The 21,243-nt window shown below is 34.6% G+C and overlaps 1 protein-coding gene across 4 annotated transcripts in view; it reads right to left on the bottom strand.

Annotated features, from left to right (window-relative positions):
* The window catches only part of GPHN (gephyrin), a 562,178-nt gene that overhangs the window by 85,238 nt on the left and 455,697 nt on the right, over positions 1-21,243 (bottom strand). For all 4 annotated transcript variants that reach the window (XM_063088486.1, XM_063088482.1, XM_063088484.1 and 1 more), the window contains 3 exons: positions 18,234-18,326; positions 8,167-8,222; positions 1,179-1,298 (listed from right to left, as the gene is read on the bottom strand). In XM_063088486.1, the coding sequence (XP_062944556.1) occupies positions 1,179-1,298; positions 8,167-8,222; positions 18,234-18,326 (269 nt within the window). The remainder of the gene's footprint in view (positions 1-1,178; positions 1,299-8,166; positions 8,223-18,233; positions 18,327-21,243) is intronic.

Genomic DNA, 21,243 nt, shown 5'->3' with positions numbered 1-21,243 from the left:
AATACATATGTATATATGCATATGGCTTCTCAAACAAAGTGAACGTGCATGGAGGTAACCTCTCTCTTCTGTTCCCATGGACCATGAGTTCAGTACCATACCAAGGTTCCCAAATACTTGCAGAAATTTTAGTGAAGGACTTACAGTTTGTCTGACAGATTTCTATAAATTAATGTTGATCACCAATTTTACATTTATGGGCTGTGAATAATATTGAGACATTGGAACTATGTCTTGTCATCTAGCAGAGTCTGTGGATACATGTGTTCTGGATTTCAGTGCTCTACTGGCTTCCCTGATGACAATAAATCTGCTTGGACAGTTTTAACAGCAGGCAAAGAAAATCTCCAGATGAAGAAAAGTGACTTGTCTCTCAGCATGGTCAAATTTTACTATCTACCCAGCCCAAGAGAATATATATTTATTTTTAATCTCAGCTTTTAAAATATAAACTATCTTAAACTTCTTCACAAAACAAGTAAGACAGCCAGTCATTAAAATCTCAGTTGAATCTATTCTACTTTTATTATTGGCTGATACTCTGGTTTCAATGATTGCCACTAGTTCCAATGAGAAAGGGCCTGCTTACACCCAAGAAGAGCCCAGCATCCTTTATTGGAGGCAAAGGAGGGGGAAATGATATAAATTTAATATTTCTAGGCTGTCATTTGGTAGTACAGCTCTTCCCTGAATTAACAGAAAACTGGATGTGAAAGTGTCATTTGGTTCAAATGCTTGGCTTAGTGTAATATTCAAGAACTTGCTCAAGTGTTCTTTGCTAAATTCTTCTCTATTAAAATCTGATTTCATGAAAGCCTTCACATTTTATCAGAAGCTAGTCTCAATGACAAGTTTCTCAGCTAAGGTATGTCAACTGTTAATATCTCTGCTCTTCTATCTTGATATAATTTCTTTCCTGTTCGCATGTGAAATTTCTTGGGTCAAATATGGTTCAAATTCTGCCATAATAATAGCAATGATCATAAAAACCCCTCCTATAACAAAAAATTTTCAAGCTGAATGCAATTTCTTATTTATTGGAGACCCGTACACCATACAACGTAAGATCCTGGTATAGCCAAAAAGCCGGGTTAATATCACAAACATTGTAGAAAATGGGTGTGACTTATAATACTGCTATAGGAACTACAGCACGATAAGACCTTGTGATGACATACATCATCTGATTCCCTGATAAGTTCAGTATCTTCCACTTGTACTACTGCATCAGCACCACAGGGGATTGGAGCACCTGTTGTAACCCGCATAACTTGTCCTGGCATTACTGTCTGAGTTGGCTGGAAATACAAACACAAAACACAAAAAAGACAGTTGATATACTTTGCTGCTGTAAAGGAAAAGTCTGCAGGGGACGTAACATTTTTAGGAAAATACCATAAAAGAAAGTCTTACAATCTTATTCATTTTGGGCCAATGTAATAAAATCTACCCACGAACAGGTGCACTCACACCAAAAAGGCTTTAATTTGAATTAAGCTGACTTTGTATATATTTTAAGGTAATGACCAGTAGGTGTCTTTCTTGGTGCCCTGTATCCCTTTTTGAAGAAGTGCCCCTTGCATTTGCCACTATTGCCTCTGACTCAAATAATGTAAATTTTCTTAATATATGTATAGTGATTTGAGGGTCTATAAGAAAAAAAAATGCTAGGCCGTATGATATTATGAAAAACCAGCACCTTGGTAATTTACTGAAGTTCTGATGTTTGGGAAATACAGAACCTTTTTTAGTAAACTTTTTGGTTAAATAACGGCAAGCCAGAAATATCATTTAATTATTGCTCTTGCAAATTCTTCTAAAACATATTAGCTTACCTATCAATTGATAATGAACTCTCTACCCCATAAATATGTACACTATTACACATCAATTAAAAAAAATTTAAAAAATAATGAAAGTCTAGCAAGTGTAATCAAATCACTAAAAAATGATTCCAGTGTCTGTAATGATCTGGGTTAAACATTATTTTTGAAAACTAAAATCAAGATTTTCATTGTCTGAGCTTTTATGTGGATTATGTAAGAGTCAGGACCTGCTCTAAATTTTTGCAGCATGGGGAAAAGCATATTTCTGTAAGATTCATCTGAGAGTTTGGACCTCAGGAGAGTCACTTTGTCAGATGCCATGATTTAGGTCAGAGCTTAGAAAAGGAATGTTTCAAATTCCCCTAAAAGAAAACCCTGAGACAATATTAATTTCCCAATAAAAGAAGATATCTTTCCAAAGATACCTGCTTCATAAATATTTAAAATCTGAAATCACTACAATGTGAATATATTTACCACTACTGGGTTGTATGCTTAAAAATGGTTAAGATGATACATTTAATGTTATGTGTTTTTTCTACCAAAATATAATAAAACAAAATTTAAAAAACAAAAACAAACACTCCTTAGGGAATGGTTAAGAAAAAATATCCCACCACTGGAAGTAAAATGTAATACTGGAAATTTATTTATTAGAAAAGCCTAAAAATCTTCTGTCCATAATATTATTGCTGCAGACAACACGAACAATAAATATTATGTATTGAACCCACAATCTATGCTAGGTACATGGTTAACTTCATTATATACTCTAGAATATAAGCACTACAAAGACAGAGACTTGTTTTTTCTGTTTGTCTCTCTAGGTTACATCATCTTCCTCTACCCTGTGCTGTGGCCAAGAAGGCTGACCTCTTATGGCCTGTTTTAACTAGGTTACCATCACTCTGACTTTAGGTTTGGTTCAGCTAATGAGAGAGGTCAACAAGAGAATAGAGAGCAGGAGGGAGAGAAAAGTAGGAGTTTCATTCCCCTTGCTCTTTTCCTGCTGGGTAGCAGTTGGGTGATATGACATCTCTACTACTGAGGGCTAAAGCTCCTGCTGGATGTATCTCACAAAGATATGAATCTTCCAAGGTTCAGGTACCACTGTCTCCCTTTGTGTTTTTTTTACTTTTTTTTTTTTTTTGGTGGCTGACTGGTACACGGATAGAACCCTGGATCTTGGTGTTAACAGCACCATGCGCTAAGCAATTGAGCTAACTGGCCAGCCCCCGACTGTCTCCCTTTGCTCCTTCAGACCTAGAAGTAGTAATGGAATGTCACTGTTGCTAGCAACTTGGTGCTTCATACTCCTTTGTTGATTTCTCTTAATGCTGTCATATTTTGGCAATAGTCTTTGCATTAATCTTCTTTAATCACCCCTTTCCCTGACATAGTGCTCTATCACCGCAAGGCTTAGAAAGTGTCTGGCACACAGTAGTCAATAAATATTTCCAGAATGAATGAATAAATGAATGTATATGATCTCATCTTGTTATCACAACAACTACATGAAGTATGCATTCCTTCATTTATCCATCTATCTACTTATTCATTTATGGCCACAAAACAAGTCTTAATACATTTAAAAAGACTAAGATCATAGAAAATATGTTCTTTAACCACAATAACAGAAGGAAATTTAGAAAATTCACAAATGTGTGGAATTTAAACAACACTCTCCTAAATAAACAATGGGTAAAAAGAAAAATCACAAGGAAATTAGAGGTACTTTTCGATAAAAATCAAAGCACAAAATATCAAAATGTATAGGATGCAGGGCTCATGCAGTGCTTGGAGGATAATTTACACTTGTAAACACCTATATTAGAAATAAGAAAAATCTCAAATCAGTAATGTAAAGTTCTACTTTAAGAAAATAGAAAAAGAAGAGCAAACTAAACCAGAAGCAAATATAAGTAGGAAATAAAATAGATTACAACAGAAATATATGAAATAGGAAATTAAAAAACAATAGAGAAAATCAACACAACCAAAAGTTGATTCTTTAAAAAGATCCACAAAATTTGCAAACCTTTATCTAGAATGAACAATGAAGAAAAGAGAGAAGACTGAAATTACTAAAATCAGAGATAAAGCAGGGACATTATTACATAGTCATTATGGTTTTTTTGTGATGGTAAGATTTAGTTTCTTTCTCTTTTCTCATTTGTATTTTTGTTCTACAACAAAAGTGGGTTTTGTTTTTTCTTGTGTATTCATGGTAGTGATTATTGTTATTCAAATTCCAGATGCACGACTTCTTAAGGATTTTTTGTAGGGCTGGTCCTGTGGTGGTGAACTCTGGCAGTTTTTGTTTGACTGGAAAATACACTATTTCTCCCTCATTGCTGAAGGATAACCTTGTTGGGTATAGTATTGTTGGCTGGCAGTTTTATTTTCTTTTGTTATTTTGAATATATCATCCCATTGTCTTCTAGCCTGTAGAGTTTCTGTTGAGAAGTCTGCTATGATAGGGGCTCCATTATACCTTTTCTCTTGCTTCTTTTAAGATTTTTTGTCTTTGAGCTTTGCCAGTTTGACTACAGTGTGTCTTGGAGAAAATCTTTTTGGGTTGAATCTGTTTGGGGATTTTTGAGCCTCCTGGATCTGAAGGTCCATGTCTCTCCTTATACCTAGGAAGTTTTCCATTATTATTTCATCAAATAGGTTTTCCATGACTTTTCCTTTCTCCTCCCCTTCTGGAACACCCATGATTTGAATGTTTGTGTGCTTAAGGTTGTCTGCTAGTTCTCTGACACTTTGTTAATTTTTTAAAATTCTTTTTTCTTTTGGTCTGCCTGCGTTATTTCGCAAAAACTATCTTCAAGATCAGAAATTCTTTCTTCTATCTGTTCTAGCCTGCTGCTTAAGCTATTGGTTATGTTTTTTATTTTGCTGAGTGAATCTGTCAGTTCCATGAGTTCTGCTATACTGTTTTTAAAGATATTAATCTCTTTGTAAATTTCCTCCTTCGTATCCTGGATTTTTTTCTTGTTTCATTATGTTGTCTGAGTCTTCTTGTGTCTCAGTGAGTTTCCTTAAGATTGTTGCTTGGAATTCCTTTTCAGTCATTTCAAGTGTTTTCTGCTCTAAAGGGTCTGGTATTTGAGAATTACTGTATTCTTTTGGTAGTGTCATATTTTCTTGGATTTTTGTATTTCTAGCATCTCTATGCTGATGTCTGGTTATCTGGTAGAGCAGTTGCTACTTCTATTACTCTGGAGTGGGTGTTGAGGAGAGAGATATCCCCCTTTTTTTCTGGTCTCTGCTGGTAACTCTCCTTGTGTCAATGCAGTTGAGTGTCTGGTGGGCCACCTGTATGTGGCTGTGGCTGTGCTGTGGTGAGCTACTTGTGTGGAAGTGGTGTTTTGGGCATGCTCCTTGCTTGCTTCTGGGTGGAGGTGGCTGCTCTTGGCCCCTGCCTAGGATCCCAGGTGTGCTCTGCTTCTTGCCTGCTTCTGGGTAGGGGGGCTGCCCTCAGTCCCTGCGTAGGACCTCCGGCATGCTCTGCTTCTTGCCTGCTTCTGGGTGGAGGGGGCTACTCTTGGGCCCCCCTGCATTCCTTCTTGGCTTACAACTCTAGTGTTCTCCCTGTTTTTCTCCCACAGTCATTGCAGAAAGAGATCATTGGGTTCAGATCTGGCATTGAGCTATGTACCTTATATCCCCTTATTCTGTTCTTTGAACAAAAGATTTGTAGGCTTACTCAGAACTGTTACATTTTAATGTAATTTTCCACCAAGATAATGCATAGTATTTGAAATGAAAAATTTGGGGCCCAGTGCATTTAAAAAATTTTATGATTTTCAGTCTCAGATACTACTTATTTTCTGGGACATCTCTTAATCCACTATACATGAACATTTTTCAGTGCAGTGATTTTTGATGAAAAGCTTTTAAAATTTCCATATGACAGATGTGTTTTTTAGTAGAGGTGCTAAAGCCAAAAGTATCTTCTGAGCCTGAGGAACAGGCTCAGACATTTAATGTAGACCTCAAGAAATCCTTCTTTTACCGAATATGCCTTTTTGGCCAAGGTGGAAAATGAATAATAAGGAAATCTTAAGGCAGTTGCTTCTTAAGCTTAACTGTGTTAGCCTAGAGCCCTGCTGCAACCTAGTCAGGTTCAAAGTACTATCTACTGTAGATTTATCTTAAGTTTTGTTGTGACTGGACCTCTAATTTTTTCAATTTTTGGCTTATACCAACTCTAAGATGTGTTTTTTGGGTGGTTATTAGATTAAAAAAAAAAAAATGGTTTGGGCCAGCCCGTGGCTCACTTAGGAGAGTGTGGTGCTGATAACACCAAGGCCACGGGTTTGGATTCCTGTATAGGGATGGCCAGTTAGCTCACTTGGGGGAGCGTGGTGCTGAAAACACCAAATCAAGGGTTAGGATACCCTTACCATCATCTTAAAAAAAAAAGAAAAAAAATTGGTACTTCTCTAAGATCAGCAATTCTAAATAGTAGGTGAAGGATTCCTACCCGCTCACATTTATTAAACCCAGTGTTAAAGATATTTTTGAATATACAAAAACACATATATGTCCTGTTAGAGTAGACATATAAGCTGCAATTGAATCAAATCAACTGAAATGGTATATTATAGCAATACATGAAATATTTCCCTTAGATTAAGATTGGTAGTTATTCTCTCCTTTTTATTTTTATTGATGTTCTTTATAGGCTTATCACTACATTGCCAGGCTTAGCATCAGAGACCTGTACATAGATCTCTTCAATGCTTGGATGCTGAAATGAGGGAGCCAGGTTCACCACCACTGGCACCATCTTTCTTCTATACATTTTCTTAACCTCTTTCTATTGTCAGCACATATGGAAGTACATGCTAAGCCAAGGAAGAAAAGGCATGGGACATAGCTTTTGACAAAACTGACACCTTTATTTATTTCTAATTATTTATTGATTTTTTGCCACCTTTATTTTTATATAGTGTTTGGTAGTAGCAGCTGAGTATTCCAACCTAGGAAGAGGAAACTTTGAAGCTGAGCAGAAGAGCAAAAAGAAAAGTGTTCTGGTCCTGCTCTGGTTCTATTTAATAAGGTAGGAGCTCTTTAACCAACCTTCGTAACTCACTGGATTGACAGATCCTATTTCCTCTTAAACAGTGATGGCCACAGTGCATTTTAACTTTGAAGCTGTTAGACTCTTCTCTTGTATACCTGTAAACTACTGCTCCAAGAACCAATTGAGTTTGCTTCCAAACTTGTTTGTGCCAGTTTGTGGCAATAGTTGTCATCAAATTATGCAACTTAAATAAATGTTACATAAACCAATGATATACAAGTGTGAAAAGTTTTTTTTCTATAAAAATTTAGAAAAACTTTTTGAAAATCTCCATTAAAAAATGCTGTTAAAAAGAAATGCTGTTGGTTTGGCTGGTTAGAGTGTAATGCTGATGACAACAAGGTCCAGGGTTCGATCCTTCCCCCGCCAAAAAAAAAAAAAAAAAAAAAGAAATGCTGTCAATTAGGTGTGGGTGAAGCAACTGTGAAAAAGTGTAAAAAATATAATAAACATCTAGAAGGATTCTGCACTTCTATGTTTAGTAAGTGTTTTTCTCCATTTTTAAGAAACCAAAATTGGAAATCATAGACAATGCATTTTGGGTGTTGTTTATGGTAAGAAAGACCCAACCGAAATTCAAATAGTATAGTAATTTAAAGAAAAGCCTTAGCTCTCAATCAAATTATTGACAAGTAGATGTTCATTTATTTAAGTTAGATTTTATATTTATTTTAAAGATATAAAATAATTTCCCACATTAACTTATTTTCAATTAAATGACAAATTATTGGTCTCAAAAGTATCAAATTAAGAGGACTTCTACTGTGCCCATTATTGTTTCATTTCTTAATAGAAATATATGTATACCTTTTCTCTAGCTAGCTCCCTAATGAGAAAAATTAATCTAAATGATTATCTAGAGAGGTTCAATATTCTGCATCTTCTAAATTTTCCCGTTTGTAACACAAGTTGGGGAAAAGTCTGAAAAGATCACTTAAAACTTCTATTCAGAACATCAATTGGTTTTATAGAAAGAATCATCCAATGACAGGGTTGGAAAATGCTTGTGGGGCATGTTTATGAGACATACCAACACCACTATGCCATAATATTAATAGCTATAGATTCTTTAAATTAAGACATAATTCTTTTGGTTCTTGTGGGAACTATCCTTTTATCTCTTCAATAACCTTCTGACTAATCCCTCTTTAAGATTTCCACTACACTGATAGGAGATATGTAGAATTAGATGCCAAAGTCCACAAAGCTGAAATCTTCAGTGCCTTTTAAGCCTACGAATCTCACCTGTTCACCAGCCTGGGATTCCCCAATGATGAAACGATCTCCTGGGCCATCAGCAGCTGTGAGATGGAACAGAGCCAAGAACAAGCATCAGTATGGACCTACAGCAAGGAACAAGAACCTAGTATTGGAATTCTAAAATTTGGCTCAAATTATTTGATAAGGCATCAGAAGAGTGGAATATTTTTCTGATCTCCTAGACCAGACGATGGCTTTGTTACTATTGGTTTGATCTTTGGCATCCATAACTCACAAGTAGCAATACATGTGGTCCTAATTGTGCCCTTTTTTGGTGTCACTGGAGATGGCCTTCCTATCCCCCCATAATTTCTACACTTATGCTTTTCTAATAGGAAGTGCTTTTAGCCTATCCTCCTAAATAAATACCACCTTATCCATGTATACGTATGTGTGATGCGTGTGCACACTCACAGATATATATAACATGAATCTATCACTATATATATATCCATATTATATTTTTCTATAAAATTTTTTACTTCATATTATTTTTTAATTTATCTCCCAGTCTGGTCATCATAATCACCCAGTGAATAGGAAAGGCATATATGAGAGTACTTCAAAACATTTGTGGAAAATAGAATTAAAAGATAATATGAATCTTTCCATAAACTTTTTGAAGTATCCTGTATTCTTTTTGTCATGTGACAATTGAAAGGAATGAGTTACAGAATGAACGAACTCAGGTAGAAAAGTTCTCGTAGAGCTAGGACTAAAATTCAGTCTCTTAATTCCCAGCATGGTATTTATTTTTACTTTTTAATATATATAATGGATCAAAACACTATATCTGAACCAGAATACATAGTATTGCATCACATTTTGCACTGGTTATTTACTTTTTAAATTGGAAAGAACATTTCCAGAATTGGGATGGAAAACAAATTCTTATCCAATCTTTTTTGTTTCTTTCTACATACAGTATAATGGCTGGATGAAAAAATATTCTTGGAGATTCAAAAGCGTTTTCTTGAAGTATGATGTGCCTTTCAGACCAATACTATTGTAAGGGCAATCCCTATCTAATGAGTTTTATGATCACGACCATTACACCTTCATGTCATCTGCATATGGTAAAGGTTTGGGGCATATATACAGAAATGATAACATTTTATATATAAATATTTAAATTATATTTGCAATCAAGCTGATAAATAATAAAACATTTTCCCTCTTAAAAAGACACATGAAATTGTTTCTTTAAAGCATACATAAAATACTGCTTGCAATGAGTCACTTTTTTGCACAGATGGCTTTGGTGAACATAATGTGCAGAGGGACAAAATTAAACATTAAGTCCCTTCTCTTACTAGACGTATCTTGTGCTTTACAGGTACTATCTCAGTTAATACTCTTGGCTCTCTTGTGTTTTTTTGAATCCTATTATATTTTCAATGTCCACTTGTAAAAACTAGAATAGCTTTCCTGCAATGTTATTTTTATTATCACTTTCATGAATTCTTTTTAAAAAAAATCTTTTTTAAAAATAAACAATTTAAAATAGACATAGAACTCATTGGCTCAGCAATTATCAAAATTTTACCAATCTTGTTTAATCTATCCCCTAACTTATTTTTGCAGTACTCAAAACAAATGATGACTTTCTTCCTGTAGGAAATTAAAACATCAAATAGAATATACCTATTTTTAATTATTTCTCTATTAGAAAATAGACAAATAATTATCAGCTTGCCACCTCCCATAGCAACCTAGACATTTTCTCTTTTTATTTTCAGAACAAGGGGAAATTAGCATGGTTTCAGAGTAAAACAAAGCTGAATCCTGTTTCTGCCTATTATTAGCTTCGGGACTTCTGGCAAAATTACTAAGCCTCTCTAACCTTCAGTTTTCTTGTTCATAAAAATGGGGACAATCATACTTTAAAAATAGTACCTTTTAAAGCTGCTCAATCCTTTTATTCATTTGATAAATTTCTACAAAGTGTCTTCTATGCCCCAAGTGTCATATTAGGGGCTGGGGACAGACTATAGAGTAAAATCGGGCATTGTTTCTATTATAATGCAGTGCCAGTCTGTTGCAAGGTTTTTCAAACTCTGAATTACAAACGCAGGAGGACTATAAAATCACCTTTTAAACAATTTTTTAATGAAAGGGGATAGAAAATATATTTCATCACACATGGTAAGAATGACTATTGCTTAATAAAACCTGCTTTGCTTAAATATGTGTGTATGTACACTTACATTTATTGTATATATTATATATGTGTGTGTATATCATTACCTTGTGAGGTATAATGTATTAAATGTATTTCTTCCCATGGGTGTGGTTAAAACAAAAATTTTAAAGCCACTGATGTACTGGGAGACAGATATTAACCAAAGAATCACATTAATGAATGTATAAAAACAAGTTCTCCACCTTTCCACCTGGTAAATGTGTCTCTATATTGCTGGCTAAGGAAGTCTCAATCAATGAACTATATAGAAGGTTCTCAGTACCTACACAGGAGGTATTTTTATCACTTTCCTTATAACAGAGTTTCTATTAGTGTGCATATAAATCATCTGGAGATCTTGTTAAAATACAGATTCTGATTCACTATGTCTGGGAGAGAGCCTGAGATTCTATATTTCTGACAAGCTGATGCCAATTCTGTTGGTCCATGGACTACCCTTTTTGAGGAAGAGTACTATTAAGATGAAATTGAACACAGACAAATTCAGACCAAGAGAAAACTAAAGGAATAAAATATCAGTGAACCACAAAGGTCTTGATTTAACATTAACACAAAAGCTTACTATTTCTTACAAAGAGAGAAAGATAATTATTAATCTATCTAACTTTCTGATATTTATTTTAAAATATCTATTTTTTAAAAATATCTTTTAAAAAAAAAGTTGGCATTTTTCAAGATGAATTCTAAAAGTTTGGGTGCAAGGAGGCAGAAGTCGAGGCTTGGTGGCACTTGAACGTAAAGCTTGGAAAAAAATAAACTAAAGTAAGCCACAGTATACCATTAGAAAAGATGGATGGATTTCAAGCATTTCTCTAAAGACTTAAAATTTTCCCCCTAATTCTGACACATCTGCTAATGAGTTTTCTTTTCTGCTATGTAAATGTAGACTTTAATTTGAAGGAAGTGATAAAAGCAATATAAAACAAACCCTAACAGCAAATGCATTAAGTAAGCAATTTGCAATGATTAGTGCTAAACCTTGAAGCTGTTTTATCTTCACTCTTTTTTCAATGTCCAGAAAACACTTTCAGTTGTGTTCACCTGTTTATTTGAAGTTTGATGGTTATGTCATTTGATATACAATTGATACTACTCAATAACTATTCATTGTGGCAATGTATAGAAAATGATTGTCGCCAACCATTTGCCATAGAATTATCCTTCATTTTCATTTCCAGCCATACGTAATCTCTCTTTAAGTCTTTTGAAACACAGTATACCTGTTCATTTATTTTCAATAATAAAGAGTCTTATTTCCATGTTAAACAGGCGCCTACAGAGAGCACAATTTTCAGAAATCTTAGGAAATATCTTTGACAGAGGAATAAGACAGCAGGATTAACAATTTGTCTATTCTGTTTACAGAACTACATTATCTAAGACTGGATGATAGGTGCAGGGTAATAATTTTATGAGTATACTAAAACTAAGCTTACAGAAAGGGTTGAGATGAGAAGGTGACAAGGCTGGAATAGGATTAATACTTGCTGTAATTATACTGAGGGATTAAATTAGGTAAATTGGAATTTTAAATCTGCTGCCTTTTCTTATAAAAAGCAGGGAGCTGGGAGTAGGATAGGTGAGTGAGATGGTATTTTTTACCATCATCTTCCAGGGGAAAATGCCCATTTATTGTTAGTACTGGGAAAGGAGGTATTATTTCCTGAAAAACAGTATTTTAAATTTTTTGGAATTCACAAAAATTAAATATTCCTAATTATCGATCTGCTCACAGGAGTACTACTCCCATATTCTAAGGCTCTCTTCTTCATCTAAAGTACCCTATAGTGGAAGATAATAATAGTCTATCTAATGAGTTGGAGAACCGACTGTGGCCAAAGAGGATTTAGTGAACAGAACAGAAACCCTGAAATGTGATTATCTTTGAAAGAATAAGAACTAGCTGTAAATCAAAACTACTATAGACTGTCTATATTGAATTTTAGTGTACTTTAACCCACTGGATATAGGTTAAATCCACAAAATGTTAATAGTGGCCAGGCAGTGAGATAATGGGTAATTTTTAAAAGTTCTGTTTGATTTTCTGTATTTTCCATAAGTATTTTCAATCAGAATGTAAAAAAGAAAAAACTTAAAAAATTTACGTTACCCAAATGGCAAGGATTACACGTTTCTCAAAATAGCTCCTGCCTTCTTCCAAAAAGTGATCCCAAAACAAGTTTTGAAAGGATAAGCCTTTCAAACTGAACTTTTTCAAGAAAACTGAACTGGAGCTTCTGAGATGCTTTTTGCTTTTATTAATATCTAAGAAGAAATTGTGAGACAATGGGAGCTCACATCTATACAGGAGGATATGAATGCATCAAGAGGATGATAGGCTTAATCAATGTGAAGGGAGAAATAAAACTTCAAAAACATGAAGAATAAAACTATCGTACTGATTCTCATGTTAACATGTCATGTTCATTTTCTATTCTCTACTTTTATCTTTCAAATTCACTCCTTCTTGAATGCAGTTTTAAGATTATTATTAGGTAACAGGTCTTCCTACTATTTGTATCATCATAAGTCTATTCCTGTCTTCTTTACATTTTATTCTTTATTATTATTATTATTATTATTATTTATTTTTATTTTTTTTATTTTTATTTTTATTTTTTAGAGCTGTTTCTTCTTATTTCCTTAGTCACTTTTTCAACCCACATACCCTAAAGCAAGTGATCCTCCAACTGGTTTGGAGTTTTATCGCACATGTTTCTGAAGGGTACTGGCTAATGCTTAGTGATCCAGAGCAAGTTTGCAATCTCTTTACACACCTAGAGAGTTAGCAATTCTCGTGAGTGCTGTTGGTTATTACTGGAAGTGCTAAGGTATAGGCAGAAGATGAGAAGATAAAAGGGAGAATAAAGGGAGTGGGGAGAAAGGAACGGGGGTAAAGGAAGACAGGGATAGAAAGGAGGTACACCAAGTAGAGAGTGGTAGAGAGCCACAGTAATTGCCTCGAGGATATACTTTACCAAAACACAGCCTGGGGGTGAAAAGTACAGAAAAAAAGTAATGAACACATTTACCTTCCAAGAAATGAAAATCCCCTTAATTACTGAATATGGTAAAAAGGACTTTTAGGATTCAGAGTTTGTCTTCATGATTACAGTCAAGAGTGAGGAGGTGTAAACTGAAAAATTCAGCATGGTTACCAGACCATGTGTCTTTGTCTCCTGATGACTTTTGCTGCTTCAGTTGTGATGGTGACAGATGTGTGTGTGAGTGTGTGAGTGTGTGTGTGTGTGTGTGTATTCCTACTCTAATATATAACCATACCCACAATGGTTATCTGTTATGCATTATGCCTCTGTTACATGTTACATATCTTAGAGGACTAGCAACATCTTGCAAGAAAGAATGTGAATCAGCTGCATGGTAGATAATCTCTAAGATTTTTTAAACTGTGAGATGTCATTTTAGTGAAATAACTAAAAATAATACCATCCCAAAACAAAAAAGTAAATAAGATACTGAATGGTAATTTTACATAAAAATTTCTCTGATAGTCTATAGTAGCAGAAAGGCTCTTATTTGGCTTATGTGGGCTAATAGTTCTTTCTGGCAACAATCAAAGCTAAGAGCAATAGTTTCTTTTTATTGAGCTGCTACCTCATGTAAAAATCACAGAACAACATTCTGTTTGAGGATAATTCTGCCTCAAATAATTCATTTTCTTACTGTCTCCTACTTTACATTACCAAGAATGTAAAAAAATAGACTTCCTTGTTTCTGGTATTTCATCTGCTGTCATTGTTTGTTCTATGCTGGAAGTAAAAATTCTTTGTCATTTCATAGTAATCCTGTATGGCTTGCAAGATTTTATAGTAATCCTATGTGGTTTACAAATTATCAGATGAAAACAGGATTTACTTTTTAAATGGGGAATAAGAAACAAGAAGAGCCAATGAGGCTATCAGAAGAATGAAATAATTTTTTTCCTGGACAATAGTCATTCTAATAGTCATTCTGTAAAAGGAATCAATTTGGAAGAAAAAAAAACATAGAAGCCATTGGGAATTATTTATTTATATTTTGACTTTGCCAATTTCAGAAATACGCTGATCTAGTAAGATCAAGCTGAATGAGGTGCATCCAGGATAGGCTTCCTGAGAAAGGACACAATGGGGGAAATTAAAACACAATATTAACTTCCCTACCATTTTATTTACACAGAATATGACAGCAACAATTCAGATAAATGTCATCCTTTTTTTCAGAGATGGTCTAAGAAAATGTGCTTATAATAATAATTATAATAATAGAGATAAAAATTATCATTAAACTTTTAAAAAACAATTATTGAGTGCTTGTGTGTGTGTGTGTGTGTGTGTGTGTGTGTGTGTGTGTGTGTGTGCGCGCATGCACACCAGGTACTCTACTAAAGCCTGTTGGGGTAAATATTATTATAATTAATGCCATTATACATACGAGAAAGCAGTCTCAAGAATTTGAAGCAATTTGCTCAAAATTATATAGATGAAACAGGTACTAGGATCCAGATCACTTGGACGTTGCTCAAAAACCACAGCCTTAATGATTTGCTATACTGCCTCCAACATAAAAAGATACTGCTAAGAAATGATGATGGAACATAAAAGAGATTAGTGAATGTGTTTAATTACAAGAAAAAGGAAATTATTCTAACGGCTAGATGTAGTTAAGAATCAAAAACTAAAACCAAGTAAGAGACTTCATAACTTATGATTAAAAAGGAATTGGTCTTCTTAACAGCTCTGATAAACTGGGAAATTTTTTAGACACTACTTCAACAATAATTGAAGAAATAATAATTGAATTAATTAATAATATAAATAATTCCTCAATAATAATTGAAGAAATAATCAAGGTAATAAATAATATATATAAATATATATTTGAATAAAAAAGTATAATAAATTATATATAAATAAATATATATAATAATAGTAAGTGAGTTAATAACCAATAACATAATAATGTATTATATTTCAAAATCACTTAGAGAGATTTTAAGCGTTCACACCACAAGAAATGATAAATATGTGAGATAATGTATATGTTAACTAGCTCGACTGAACCATTCCACAATGTATACATATTTCAAAGCCTCATGCCATAGTATACACAGAAAAACAAAAACAAAAAAAATCAATAACAATTTCTAAGTAATTCAGTTGCATTTTCACTTTGGGCTATTAGATTGCACTGTAGGCGGGCAAATGCTGTTTAGTATTTGCATTTAAGCTTTATGCAGTCTCAGACAACTTCAGGGTGTGAGCTGCTGGCACTATCTGGGGCTCCAGAGATTTAAAATATAGCTTCTCCCAGAAAATTAGATGTTTCCCTCATGCTTGCTTTTCATGAAGTCCTTTACTGACATTTGAGTTTAATGCAGAACAGATTGCTTCACTTTAACCCTATGTTGGGAATCTGCTCTTTCTTCCTGGACCATAAAGATGTTTTCAACTAGAAAACATTTGGAAAACTTCCAGACCAAGACTGTCTGCTGTTAGGCACATGTAGGGGTCAAAAGAATAAATTATGGCACAGTGTTTTTATTTGATCCCTATATATTCATTTGTAAGCAAGAATTTTCATGTAACTATAGTACGAGGGTACTTCAAAAAATTTGTGGAAAAACTGAATTAAAGATAGTACAAATACTTCCATAAACTTTTTGAAGACCCTTCATACTTTCATTGAAAAGTCTTAATCAAGATCATGCCAGAAAGCTAGCCCATTTACAATAGCCACCAAAAAAATAAATACTTAGGAATAAAGTTAACCAAGGATGTGAAAAACCTCTACGATGAGAACTACCAACCACTGTTGAGAGAAATTAAAGAGGACACAGGAAGATGGAAAGATATCCCATGCTCTTGGATTGGAAGAATTAACACTGTGAAAATGTCCATACTACACAAAGTGATCTACAGATTCAGTGAAATCCTCATCAAAATTCTAATGACATTTTTCTCAGAAATGGAAAAAACTATCCTAACATTTATGTGTAATAACAAAAGACCACAAATTGCCAAAGCAATCCTGAGCACAAAAATAAAGCTGGAGGCATAACGCTCCCTGACTTTAAACTATACCACAAAGTTATAATAACCAAAACAGCATGGTATTGGCATAAAAACAGACACACAGATAATGGAATAGAATAGAGAATCCAGAAATCAACCCATACACCTACAGCCATCTGATCTTTGACAAAGGAACCAAGTCTACACACTGGGGAAGTGACTGCCTCTTCAGCAAATGGTGCTGGGAAAACTGGATATTCATATGTAGGAGAATGAAACTAGACTCATACCTCTCACCATATACCAAAAACAACTCGAAATGGATTAAAGAATTAAATATACATCCTGAAACAATAAAACTCCTTAAAGAAAACATAGGGGAAACACTCCAGGAAGTAGGAGTGTGTATAGACTTCATGAATATGACCCCAAAAGCACAGGCAACCAAAGGAAAAATAAACAAATGGGATTATATCAAACTAAAAAGCTTCTTCACAGCAAAAGAAACAACAGAGGGAAAAGACAACAAAAGAGTGGGAGAAAATATTTGCAAAATATACATCTAACAAAGGATTAATATCCAGAATATACAAGGAACTCAAACAACTTTACAGCAAAAAAAAAACAAGGAACCCCATAAAAAATGGGCAAAGGAGCTGAATAAAGCATTTCTCAAAAGAAGATATATGAATGGCCAACAGACACATGAAAAAATGCTCAACATCACTCAGCATTTGGGAAATGCAAATCAAAACCACTTTGAGATACCATTTTACTCCAGTTAGGATGGCTAATATCCAAAAGACTTGAGAATGATAAATGCTGACAAGGTTGCAGAGAAAAAGGAACCCTCATACGCTGTTGGTGGGACTGCAAAATCATGCAACCTTTATGGAAAATGGCATGGAGATTTCCTCAAACAATTACAGATAGATAAACCATAAGACCCAGCTATTCCACTACTGGGTATATACCTTGAGGAATAGAAGTCATCATGCTGAAGGGATACCTGTACTCCAGTGTTTATTGCAACTCTATTTACAATAGCCAAGAGTTGGAACCAGCCCAATGTCCATCATCAGATGAGTGGATAAGGAAACTGTGGTATATCTACAGAATGGAATACTACTGTGCTATAAAAAAGAATGAACTACTACCATTTGCAGCAACATGGATGGACTTAGGGAAAATCAAATTAAGTGAAATAAGCCAGGCACAGAAATGGAAATACCACATGTTCGCACTTATTTGTGGGAGCTATAAACAAACAAACAAACAAACAAACAAACAGTGGGTGGCAGGGAAGAGGGTACAACAATCATAACAATTCCTTGAACTTGTTAGGACAAATGAACAGAATACTGTTGATGGGGGGAGTGGGGAGAGTGAGGGGGGCAAAAGGAATTGGTAAAGGGATGTGAAAATCAACTACATTGTATATCGATAAAATAAAAATAAAAAACAAAAAAAACCCCAAAAGAATAAATTATGGTACAATGTTTTTATTTGATCCCTATATATTCATTTGTAAGCAAGAATTTTCATGTAACTATAGTACAAGGGTACTTCAAAAAATTCGTGGAAAAACTGAATTAAAGATAATACAAATCCTTCCATAAACTTTTTGAAGACTCTTCATATTTTCACTGAAAAGTCTTAATCGAGATCATACCAGAAAATACACAGGTGTCGATTAACATGGTTATCTGTGAATGAAGTTATTTTGACAGCCACAGGGGAAACAGATGTAACAGTTGTTGGGTGCCTGTGCTGAGCCAAAGATCTGAAAAAAATAGTGTGAGTCTGATAATACTCAAGAAAACCAAAATATTTACCTCGGACAGCATAGCCATCTTTTACTGATGCTGGGAAGGGGGGTAGGTTGTCTTTTGCATATACATCTTGAGCAAGGACTCGCCCCATTCCGTCTAAAAGAGAAGAGAAGAAAAATGTGAATATTGAGAGCAGTGGGTTAAGTGGGCAGTTATAAAAAAGATGGGCATGAGTGTTTGTCTGACACAGCATGGAAATGGGCTCAGTCAGACCTCCTGATTTCTGTCCCATGGATTAGGAGACAGAAAGAAGAGATGCAGCCTGGTGCCTGAAATAGAAAGTTACATCCAGTCAATTCATAGTAATGTTTACAGAGATTATCTGAATATGAGTTGCTAAATAGTCATCAAAGATGTGTTCAGGTGATGTGTCACTAATCCTTTAACAACCCATATATGATTTTCTTTAAAAGGAAAGCCAAATCTTAAACATCTTCATTACCATTGACCCAGTAATTTCACTTCTAGAACTCTATCCTAAGAAAATGGATAAATCATTATGTGCATGTTTATTTCAGAGTTGCTCACGTTAGTGAAAAATGTAAAGAAAACAAAATATCAATAACATAGGTACTTAAATAAACAATGATCTATGCTATGATAAAATATTATGCAGGTTAAGGTAATATCTATGAAGAATATTCATCAACGTAAGAAAATTCTTATGATAAATATTTTTAAAACATGAAAAATTACACTTGCAGTGTATTACCTTAACTATATTATGATGTAAGTGTATAGCGATAGAAAAAGAAGGAAAAGACATATGTGAAAATATAAAGCATTTGTTATTTCAAAATGTTAAAATTATTTATGATTTTTATTCCCTTTGCTATACTGTTCCAAAAATTTCCAAGTTTTCTACAATGAACACATGCCATTTTTATAGTCATAAAGTTTTTTTTTTCCTTAAAAAGAGAAAAATAAAGAAAAGGAAGGAGCTTCCCAATTATTCCATTTGAATTTTAGCTTTTGATTTTGGCTATGTTTACCCAAATGATTTACTGACTAAGAAGAGTGCCCATAACCTATTATGTGAAGTGTGCATTCAAACCAATCTTGGTGATAATCACTTTCAGCTCAGAAATTTGAACTAGTGCCAGCAAAAATAAGTTTCAGGCATCATTCATGACCAATTCTTTAAATCCTGTAGTCAGAACCAGTCTTTATTAATTAATTAATTATTATTTATTTTTAAAAGATGACCCGTAAGGGGCCCTTAAACCCTTGACTTTGTGTTGTCAGCACCATGCTCTCCCAGGTGAGCCATCCCTATATAGGGATCCAAACCCATGGCCTTGGTGTGACCAACACCACACTCTCCCGAGTGAGCCACGGGCCGGCCCATCTTTATTAATTTAAAAGAAGTAAAAGAAAAATAAATAGGAGGTGGAAAAGAAGAGGAGGGGGGAAATCAAGACAATAAATAACATAAGACTTGATTTACATGAGTGTTTGTATAATTTAGAAAATTTCATTGTTTTCAGAGCTAGATAAGTGAATCTGTATTTTTCGGCTTTGGCCTTCTTAGCCACCTAAGACGTCTGGTTTTCAGATCTTAGGACCTAGAAGTAAGTACAGAGAGATTTTTAATTTTGTACTCTGATCCATAGTGATAGTGATATCGACTCTCCTTTTAGAAAAGTAACACCTGAATTAGAAGGGAGAACTTCTCAGTAGATTCTGACTTCAGATACTCCCAGGAGGCTGAAGATATTCTGGAGCCATTCTTGGAGCTTTGGACCATATTTCGGAAGACGACGGAAGTGGTGAGACCAGAGCGGCTGGTTTGTATTCACATATACAACATTAACTCCCAAATGAATGTAAAGCTATAAGGTAGTCCCTGATAGTGAGCCTGATGGCATTCACCTAGGATCACAATAAATCTCCTGGGTGGATCCTTATCTAGAACTAATCTGGCCTGGGGTGGAAGATCAAAATGTAAGCTCTATATCAGTTCAGATTCTAAGACAATGACTTTGCTGGATTTTGAATAGTTCAGTAACAGTGGTTAATAATCAAAGATAGCACAAGGGCTTAGTGTTTCTGGCAGCTGGCCCTGTTAACCTAAAAAATACCTATTACATTTTATAAGTTAGTAAATAATATCACACATATAATCTCATTTATTCTTGCAAAAATCCAGTACAGCATTATTATGTTCATTTTACAATTGAAGAAAGAGAGATTTAAACAGGGTAAGTCACTTACTCAAGGTCACATTTCATAGGTGGCTAAGGTAGGATCGAAAATCTAGATTTTAGAACTTTCAAGTCATACAACCATAGCAGTAATTACTTACTGCTCTTCCTCTACTTCAAAATCTGCAAGGTAGCTCATCAAAAAATTAGACATATGATTACCATGTGAACCAGCAATTCCACTTTTGGGTAGACATCCAAAGAACTGAAAGCAGGGACTTAAACAGATATTTGTATACTCATGTTCACAGCAGCATTATTCTCAATAGTCAGTGTTGGAAGCAATCATCAATGGATGAATTCATTGACAAATGAATGGATAAGCAATATGTGGTATATACATATAGGAATATTATTCAGCCTTAAAAAGGAAGGAAATTCTGACATATGCTACAGCACGGATATACCTTGAAGACATTATGCTTGGTGAAATAAGTCAGAGTCACAAAAAGAAAAATATTGCATGATTCCACTTATAGGCCATACCTAGAGTAGTCAAAATCATAGAGACAGACAGTAGAATGGTGGTTGTCAGGGGCTGGGAGGAGGAAGAGGGAAAGGGGAGCTAGCATTTAATGGGTACAGAGTACCCGTTTGGAAATACCAAAATGTTTCAGAGACGGATGATGGTGATGTTACAGAACAGTGTGGATGTACTCAATGCCACAGAACTGTACACTTAAAAAATGGTTAAAATGGGGCCGAGCCCATGGCGCACTCGGTAGAGTGCTGCGCTGGGAGTGTGGCGACGCTTCCCGCCGCGGGTTCGGATCCTATATAGGAATGACTGGTGCACTCACTGGCTGAGT

This window comes from Cynocephalus volans, chromosome 3 (assembly GCF_027409185.1).
Source record: "Cynocephalus volans isolate mCynVol1 chromosome 3, mCynVol1.pri, whole genome shotgun sequence".
In the NCBI taxonomy this organism is placed as follows: Eukaryota; Metazoa; Chordata; class Mammalia; order Dermoptera; family Cynocephalidae; genus Cynocephalus; species Cynocephalus volans.
This window is presented reverse-complemented; position numbering and strand designations above follow the sequence as displayed.